At 51.4% G+C, this 9,725-nt stretch overlaps 1 protein-coding gene across 1 annotated transcript in view; it reads right to left on the bottom strand.

The window, feature by feature from the left end:
* Window positions 1-1,407: 1,407 nt before the first annotated feature.
* Window positions 1,408-9,725, bottom strand: part of LIMK2 (LIM domain kinase 2) — a gene marked incomplete at its 3' end in the record, with an annotated part of 52,412 nt that continues 44,094 nt past the window's right edge. Inside the window, exons 8-12 of the mRNA XM_008589649.1 lie at window positions 8,281-8,467; window positions 7,208-7,294; window positions 6,359-6,490; window positions 6,062-6,118; window positions 1,408-1,473 (exon numbers count right to left, since the gene is read on the bottom strand). Of these exons, the coding sequence (XP_008587871.1) occupies window positions 1,408-1,473; window positions 6,062-6,118; window positions 6,359-6,490; window positions 7,208-7,294; window positions 8,281-8,467 (529 nt within the window). The remainder of the gene's footprint in view (window positions 1,474-6,061; window positions 6,119-6,358; window positions 6,491-7,207; window positions 7,295-8,280; window positions 8,468-9,725) is intronic.

The following is a 9,725-nucleotide window of genomic DNA, read 5'->3' as shown; positions in this document are numbered from 1 at the left end:
GCGTGACCTGCAAGTTCAGGACACACCCTTTCAAGAAACTAAAACATTTGCCTGCACTCCTCACCCCTCTGACCCCCTAAAGCTCCGCTTATCCTGACTCCCAAGTCTCTCTCCAGTACAGGAACAATGACCACTCCCATTAACATCATCCTGTTTCTCTCACTGTCCCTAGTAGGTGCCTCTAAATCCTCATATGTCTGGAGATTCACAGTACGAGAAACTTATATAATGGGGCAAGGTAAGACCACCAAACTACTCCCTTATCTGGGGTAGTAGAAACCAATGTTGTTAAGCTCACTAATTTAGCCTCAGACCTTCGAGCTGCCGTCCACCCCGACTCTTTTTCCTCTATCTTTCAAAATCCACTTCTTACCTGGGTATGGCCAATTCTAGGACCTTTAACTGTTATATTCATGGCCTGTCTTTTCTTGTCTTGTATTGTAAAATTTATCCAAACTCAAGTTGGCAAAATCTCTAACCAGACTTTTAACAAGCTTTTACTCAGGAATTACCAACTACTGGCCACAGAAGACCCTACCTGCTCTTCAACGGATCGGCTAACGCGTTGTTAAGATGGATCTACACCACCAATGGTCCCTGTTCCTAGAGGCATTGGCCACGGCACTTCCCACACGCACTAGGAACAACAAATAACCGACCTGTGGCTCCAGGGAACGTTCATGGACTTCTCCCCCCTTGAGATCACCTTATTCTCCACTCTCCTTTGGGGCCTAATAGAGGGTCTCTTATCCTCCCTCAATTCCTCTCCCCCACTACGCCCCTCTCCAGCAGGAAGTAGCTCGATGATTTCGATGACCCAACCCCCGCAAAAGAGGAAAAAGGGAGGAATGTAGGGATTCCACAGGCACCCGATTTCCCTTTCATGGGCACCTGAACGGGGGCACTCCCTGGCAATATGGCGCCCTTCCAGCTTCTCTTCTGCAGTAAGCCAGCCTGCCGGCACCAAAACCCCACCAGTCACAGGTCTAGACTCACCTCCCGCCCAGTCCTGGCCAATCAGCTGCTGCCCCGTCCACCTCCTACCCAGTCCCGGAACGTGGCTCCCTATAAATGTAGGCGCAGTCCCTGAATAAAGCGGAACTTCTCTGGTGAACCGTCAGCTCGGGTCCCGTCTGTTTCTTTCAACAGTTAAGGAACTTCTGAAGTTCCTTCTAACCAAATGATTTCAAAGGCTGCTACTGAGGAGACAGAATTGTGTCTGCATGTGTCTGGGAGCTCTTAAAAACCAGAGGAGGGAATGGAGGCAGCAGGAAGAACAAGATAGGAATCCCCAGGCGACACCTCTGGCCTAAGGCCCAGAGGGGACAGTTAGCCTCCTTGGGACAAGGAAGCCAGGAAGGCTGCCCCCAGGGAAGCCTATGCCAGGCTTAGAGCTACTGGACTTACCAACTTGATGAGGCAGTTGTGCGAGTTCAGATCCCGGTGGATGATGCACATGGAGTGCAAATAGGCCTGCAACAGAAGCACGAACTGAGGCCAAAGGGCCAGAAAATCAACCAGACCCTGACTCCAGAATTGGTGCCACAGAACCTGCTCTTCTCCCAGGCTATCCCCGCCCAGCTTCAGAAGCCAACTTGGACAACCAGGCCCAGGCCCTCCTATAGCCACTCCCTCAGTCCCAACACCAACAGAAAGCTGAAGGCTGCCTGGGCTTCCTTTCCCTCCCTGCTGCCATCTCCTGCCCAACCTTTTGTTCACCAACTGCCAGCCCAGTGGCTGGTCTAAGCCCTTGCTGCTCTCTCCTGAAGCCCCCAACCCCACTGGGCCCTGGCCCCTGTAGCCCCTCATCACCTCTACCCATTTTACCTAGATCCAAGTCATCTGAAATGAGCACCCTAAGATGCACTGTGCCCTTCTCCTCTCCCCCCTCCCCCAACCTCTGGATTCAGCCATCTTGGATCCTTCCTGCCTGCGATAGGGAAGAAGTGACCTCCTCCTGGTCTAGTTAGCTCTGTATTCCTGACATTCACCTCTCTCATTCTCTGTCTACACTTCCTCTCTCTCTTCCTACCCAAATGTTTCTAGACAAGTTTGTGCTTACTGTTATCCCTCTCCAGGCCTCTACCTCTAGCTCTCGTCACCCTTTTTCCTTCTCTTCCCCTGCAATGTTGAAGGAGCTACTCCTCTCTCCCCAGCCCCCTGCAATACAGCTTCTATCTCCTAGGCTCCTAGGCTCCCAGGCTCCCAAAGCTACTCACACACCCAGGCCAATACAACCAGGGAGCTTTTCCCGAATCACTGTAGCTTGTGGTCTGCCTGCCTGCAGATCCCCTCCTCAAAGGCTGTCTATGTCTCTCCCATGCTACCTGCTCCTGAGACTCCTGTGTGCTTGGTTTTTCTTTCCAGTTTCCTCAATGCCATCTTCTCTTCACATGCTGATTCCCACCAACCACAGAGAAGCCTCTTCTGTCCCATAGCTCCAGCTGCCCCTTCTCTGCAGATAACTAGGTGACCAGCAGCCTCTCTCCAAGCTCCAGCCTCGAGGAGGCAGCTTCCTGCCCAGGAGATGTTGGGAGGTTCTGCTACCATATCAGTTGCAGCAGGCACCAATCCTGGCTTTTCCCAAACCTGTTCTCAACTATCACTGCCACCCCCAAAAGTCTGGTAAGTGAAACCACCATTCAAGGCACCTCAAGCCACCCAACTCCTCCTCCCCCGACTCCTCACTGCTAAACAGTCCCTCCATTCTGATTTCACCCTGCCTCCCAGCCACCCACCCCCATAGCCACTACCTTAATTCAGAAACCTAAAATGTTTTGTAAGCCCCTACCCAGGCCTTTCTGCCCTGAGACTCTCCCAACTCCACCCCAACCTACTGACCATACCAGACTCACCTTCAGAAAAGCACAGTTCTGGTCATGAAACTCTCTCGCTTAAAAATCTTTTACATCTGTCTTTTTGACTTCCTAAATACAGTCCAGACTGCTTAGCTTGAATCACAGGGAATTTAATCTATCTCCAGTTTACTGTTCCAGACTAATACTGTCTTCATGGACTCCACATGAAGAACAGAAGTAAAAAATCTCAGGCTTGGGGGTCAGACTGACTAGCCCAGGATACCAGTTCTGTCCCTTCCTAGCCTCAGCTTATCTGGAAAGCAGGGTTGTCGTGAGGAATAAATACACTTATGAATGTTATCCCTCAGCTCAGTGCCTGCCATATAGAAAGTACTCAGTACTTGTCAGCTGTTGTTATTGCTATTATTGGAAGGATTTGTTTCCAGGTAAAACAGACTGTTTCCCTCTTTCTCCTCCCAGGTCTTTGCTGCTACCATCACTTCAACCTTGGGGCCTCTCTGCCAACAAGAACCTTTATCCAATTCTGGTTTATCCTTCAGGGCTCAACTAGAACTCATTTCCCCTTCTCTGATTTCAGGCAGTGAGGTGCTCTGCTTGCTCCAAGGGTCCTCAGCACCTGGACACCTTTGTGACAGCAAGGCCAGGCCACCTTGTGCTATGGTGTGCCTCTCTGGTTTGCCTTGTCCATGCCCTGTTTGCCCTTAGAGACTTGGAATTTTTTGAGAATAGGGTTGAGAACTGTTGGCTGGGGGCAATTTCACTGACGCAGAGGGAAACTCAATAAATAGCTGCTGAATAACCCAGCCCACATGAGTTGCCCACAATGGGGTCTCTGCCTTCCAACACAGACCACAATCCTCGCATCTCTCCCTACTCTTGCCCAGCTGACAGAGTTGTTGGCGGGACTCACCATTCCAGAGGCGATGCCTTTAGCAAACCTGACCTTCTGCTGCCAAGGGCACGGGTCCTGCAGGATGGAGAAATTCCCATCAGAGGCTGTCGGGCTCTGTCCCACTTGTGGTCTAGGCCCCGGGGGTCAGCACAGTCTGCTGGTAAAGCCTCCCTGTCAGTGCCCACTCCCACCCAGCATGGTCCTTTGGGGGCAAAGCAGAGCCTCTCTGGCTTTCAAGGTTCCAGGGTAGTGGTGGTATAGGTGTCCCACTGACAACCCACTAAGTTCTTAGTGACTCTGGGGTGGTATGCTCACCACACTGCGCAGAAAGTCCTTCAGTGTACCCCCCTCAATGTACTCTGTCAGTAGGTTCAGCTTCTTGTCCTTGTAGAGCACACCAATGAACTTGAGCACATTGGGGTGGTCCAGGCTACGCATCACTTTCACCTGGTGGTGAGGGATGCCAAGGAGGGTGGATGGTTAACTTCCCACTATGTCATCCTCACCCCTTCCCTCCACAGAGTCAGCTTGACTGCATTTCCTACCTCCTGTCTCATGTGCTATCACAGGGCCCTAGGATCAGGGTGAGGGAAGACCACCACCACAGGGATGGGGACCTTGCAGGCTTCACCCTTGGGATTCTGCCTTTCTAGAAACTGCATTGGGGGAACTGGAGCAGGAGAGCCCAGGAATGAAACAAAGGCCTGAAGGGTAACATCTGGACGACAGGCATACCCAAATGAAGTTGCTCACAGAGCAATTTGGGAGAGGCATTGAGAACTGTGTAAATGATCAAGAGGTATTAGTTCTCTGGGAACCTCCACTCCAGGCTCTCTTAGCAGGGTGTTCATGTGGTGATTATAACATCGAGTTGTACTAATTGGTCTGTTTTCATGTCCACCACCCCCTAATCTGAGAGCTCCACTGAACCATATCTCATTTGTGACCACATCCCTTATAACCAGCTTGTACTGTCTTTAGTAAGTGTTCATTGAACACATAATTATGCCATAATTTAGAGGGGGTAGGGATGTTCCTACAGAGCTCTTTTCTGCTCAGTCCTTAAGACAGTGATTCCAAACTGAGTTTCCTCTTAAAACCATTATTTGTAAGGTCCTCCCTTGGTGACACCAAACTCCCAACCTCCTCATCTCACCTTCTTACCTCAGTCAGAAAAGTCTTCTGTGTCTCCTCATCACATCGAATTAACTCCTTCATGACCATTACTTTCCCTGTGGCTTTGTGTGTCACCTACAGGGAGGGTGACTGTTAATGGAGTAGAGAGTAGAGGCAGTTCTGAGAACTGTTTGTGAAAATCTATGCCACTGGCCATCCCGGCCCTTGGAGGACATACTCAGCTGTATCAAACAGACAGAGTTCATGTGTAGAAGACACAGCACAGGGCATCAGGGAACTCAGAAGGAAGCGTATCCTCTTCCCCAGAGAGCTGGGCATGCACAGAGGAGAGGCGAGACTCCAGAAAAGGGAAGTGGGGAAAGAGGCAGGAGGGAACACTGCCAAGCCAAGCAGGGGCTCTGGTCATTTGGCACAGGAATAAGTTCCTCAGGTGAACAGAAGTCTGGGGGCAGCAGGATCAGTGCCACAGACATGCGCCAGGGAGCTGGGTGGGTCAGGGGTGAGCTCTCCAGCCCCACTGCCCCACAAGCTTAGATACATGGCTTACCTGACCCCCCCTCCCAGCTCTCAGCAGAGGAGGAGGAGGAGGAGGAGAGAGAGAGAGAGAGAGAGGTTAGTCCCTGAGACTGTTCACCAGGGCGGCAGGAGCCACTCCCCCACGTGCTCGTTGCCCGGCACTGAGACCTATGGGTGCCTAACAAATACCCACTGACTGGAGGCACAGCTCATCCCAACCCAGGTCTCCAGGTCCACAAGCTCACTGTAACAGCAGTATTGCCCTTGGGTGGCCTGAGTGGGGTGTAGGGGGCCCCGTCACACCATCATCCACAGCCAGGAAGAGGAAGGAGGCTTGCTGTCCTATGGAGTGTGGGCTGAGGCCATTGATGAAAACTCCCTGAAAGGTAAGGGGGGGAGGGGGGCAGAAGAGTAAAGCAGCTGCTGCCTGTGCTCACCTTGATGGCCTGCCCANTCTCTGGTTTGCCTTGTCCATGCCCTGTTTGCCCTTAGAGACTTGGAATTTTTTGAGAATAGGGTTGAGAACTGTTGGCTGGGGGCAATTTCACTGACGCAGAGGGAAACTCAATAAATAGCTGCTGAATAACCCAGCCCACATGAGTTGCCCACGATGGGGTCTCTGCCTTCCAACACAGACCACAATCCTCGCATCTCTCCCTACTCTTGCCCAGCTGACAGAGTTGTTGGCGGGACTCACCATTCCAGAGGCGATGCCTTTAGCAAACCTGACCTTCTGCTGCCAAGGGCACGGGTCCTGCAGGATGGAGAAATTCCCATCAGAGGCTGTCGGGCTCTGTCCCACTTGTGGTCTAGGCCCCGGGGGTCAGCACAGTCTGCTGGTAAAGCCTCCCTGTCAGTGCCCACTCCCACCCAGCATGGTCCTTTGGGGGCAAAGCAGAGCCTCTCTGGCTTTCAAGGTTCCAGGGTAGTGGTGGTATAGGTGTCCCACTGACAACCCACTAAGTTCTTAGTGACTCTGGGGTGGTATGCTCACCACACTGCGCAGAAAGTCCTTCAGTGTACCCCCCTCAATGTACTCTGTCAGTAGGTTCAGCTTCTTGTCCTTGTAGAGCACACCAATGAACTTGAGCACATTGGGGTGGTCCAGGCTACGCATCACTTTCACCTGGTGGTGAGGGATGCCAAGGAGGGTGGATGGTTAACTTCCCACTATGTCATCCTCACCCCTTCCCTCCACAGAGTCAGCTTGACTGCATTTCCTACCTCCTGTCTCATGTGCTATCACAGGGCCCTAGGATCAGGGTGAGGGAAGACCACCACCACAGGGATGGGGACCTTGCAGGCTTCACCCTTGGGATTCTGCCTTTCTAGAAACTGCATTGGGGGAACTGGAGCAGGAGAGCCCAGGAATGAAACAAAGGCCTGAAGGGTAACATCTGGATGACAGGCATACCCAAATGAAGTTGCTCACAGAGCAATTTGGGAGAGGCATTGAGAACTGTGTAAATGATCAAGAGGTATTAGTTCTCTGGGAACCTCCACTCCAGGCTCTCTTAGCAGGGTGTTCATGTGGTGATTATAACATCGAGTTGTACTAATTGGTCTGTTTTCATGTCCACCACCCCCTAATCTGAGAGCTCCACTGAACCATATCTCATTTGTGACCACATCCCTTATAACCAGCTTGTACTGTCTTTAGTAAGTGTTCATTGAACACATAATTATGCCATAATTTAGAGGGGGTAGGGATGTTCCTACAGAGCTCTTTTCTGCTCAGTCCTTAAGACAGTGATTCCAAACTGAGTTTCCTCTTAAAACCATTATTTGTAAGGTCCTCCCTTGGTGACACCAAACTCCCAACCTCCTCATCTCACCTTCTTACCTCAGTCAGAAAAGTCTTCTGTGTCTCCTCATCACATCGAATTAACTCCTTCATGACCATTACTTTCCCTGTGGCTTTGTGTGTCACCTACAGGGAGGGTGACTGTTAATGGAGTAGAGAGTAGAGGCAGTTCTGAGAACTGTTTGTGAAAATCTATGCCACTGGCCATCCCGGCCCTTGGAGGACATACTCAGCTGTATCAAACAGACAGAGTTCATGTGTAGAAGACACAGCACAGGGCATCAGGGAACTCAGAAGGAAGCGTATCCTCTTCCCCAGAGAGCTGGGCATGCACAGAGGAGAGGCGAGACTCCAGAAAAGGGAAGTGGGGAAAGAGGCAGGAGGGAACACTGCCAAGCCAAGCAGGGGCTCTGGTCATTTGGCACAGGAATAAGTTCCTCAGGTGAACAGAAGTCTGGGGGCAGCAGGATCAGTGCCACAGACATGCGCCAGGGAGCTGGGTGGGTCAGGGGTGAGCTCTCCAGCCCCACTGCCCCACAAGCTTAGATACATGGCTTACCTGACCCCCCCTCCCAGCTCTCAGCAGAGGAGGAGGAGGAGGAGGAGAGAGAGAGAGAGAGAGAGGTTAGTCCCTGAGACTGTTCACCAGGGCGGCAGGAGCCACTCCCCCACGTGCTCGTTGCCCGGCACTGAGACCTATGGGTGCCTAACAAATACCCACTGACTGGAGGCACAGCTCATCCCAACCCAGGTCTCCAGGTCCACAAGCTCACTGTAACAGCAGTATTGCCCTTGGGTGGCCTGAGTGGGGTGTAGGGGGCCCCGTCACACCACCATCCACAGCCAGGAAGAGGAAGGAGGCTTGCTGTCCTATGGAGTGTGGGCTGAGGCCATTGATGAAAACTCCCTGAAAGGTAAGACTGTAACAGCAGTATTGCCCTTGGGTGGCCTGAGTGGGGTGTAGGGGGCCCCGTCACACCATCATCCACAGCCAGGAAGAGGAAGGAGGCTTGCTGTCCTATGGAGTGTGGGCTGAGGCCATTGATGAAAACTCCCTGAAAGGTAAGGGGGGAGGGGGGCAGAAGAGTAAAGCAGCTGCTGCCTGTGCTCACCTTGATGGCCTGCCCAAAGAAGCCCTTCCCGAGGACCTCCCCATGGGTCAGGTCACATGGCCGGAAGATCTGCTGTGAGTAGCTGCTGGAACAGCGGAGGGATTCCGACCGGCTAATGTCACGGCTGAGCAGTAGAGGCTCCTTTGGGGAGCTGGGGCCAGGGGACTTGGAGATACTGTTACTGCGCCTGAGGATGAGGAAAGATGGGAGTAGGAATAGGTAGTCCTCAGGGACTGGTCAGGAAACCCTGGAGGCAGGAACTTCAGGGCACTGTCCATTCCAAAGTCTGTAGTTTACATGCTATTACTGGAGGATGGGGGCTCTTACATCAGACAGATGTGCCATGTCTGGGCTACAGACATCAGTAGTTTATTTGAGGATAGTAAAAATACATTAAAAATAAGAATTTTGAGTACTTCCCACCTGGAACAATTGACAAGATTCTACTAGCTAATAACTTAGTATATGATAGCACTGTAGAAGGTAATCTACCACCTCCCCTATCTGCTTGATTCAGGGTACTAACTGGGTTAGAGTGATAACATACTACCATTCAAAAAATGTACTGGTAATGAGCAAGTGGGATTTTGGATGATATTGTGCACATCTTTGTACCTGTCCATATTTCCTGAATTTTAAGATAATAAGCATATGTGTTTTTTATAGCAATAAAGTCATTATGTTCACATTTTCAAAAGCAGCCAGTAATGGTTGAGGATTGTTACTTTTAAAGAAGGGACAAGAAGGTTGAAGTCCACACACTGCAGGTGAACTGCAACCTCTCAAGCTTCTCTCTGTGGTACGCTACTGTTTTACTTGGGCTACCCAGAGGGGACTGAAGCTGAACGGCCCTTGGCTTGTCCTGCCCCACCAGCTTGCTTGCCCTTGCTCTTTTGCTCTGCCTCCTGCTGGCCATACCCACCACAGCACATGAGGTTAAGTGTCCCCTCTTCTGCATGATGGCTCTACAGCTATCTGAGCAGCTCTCTGGCTGCCCCCACATCTTCCCTTTTCTAGGCCATTCATTTCTAGCCCTTCCCTGTCCTCTGGTGCCCTGCATCCACTGACTCAACCATGCTGACCAAGGCCAAGAGGCAGCCAGGGGTGATGGGAGGGTCCTGATTGATTCAGTCTGTTTGGTCTGGAGGGTGGATACAGAACCTGATTCCTAGTGATACTAACAATATGTCATTTACTGAGTGCTGACCCCATGCCAGCACTGTACAACATTATGTCCTTTTTCACACTTAATTCTTACACAATTGGTGAGAAAGCCACCTTTACTTTGCAACTCTACTTCACAGATAGAGAAGCAGAGACTCAGAGAGATGAAGTGATTTGTAAAGGGTGGGAGCTCAGCTTGAAGCCCTGGTATGAGTATTTCTGCCTGAGAGCCAGTGCTCTTGGCTCCTATTCTGTAAGTCTCCCTACCTTGGGCTTGCACC

The sequence above is a fragment of the Galeopterus variegatus genome, unplaced genomic scaffold, assembly GCF_000696425.1.
Source record: "Galeopterus variegatus unplaced genomic scaffold, G_variegatus-3.0.2 Scaffold5566, whole genome shotgun sequence".
Lineage (NCBI taxonomy): Eukaryota > Metazoa > Chordata > Mammalia > Dermoptera > Cynocephalidae > Galeopterus > Galeopterus variegatus.
The sequence above is the reverse complement of the archived record's forward strand: the minus strand, read 5'-3'. Positions and strand labels throughout refer to the sequence as shown.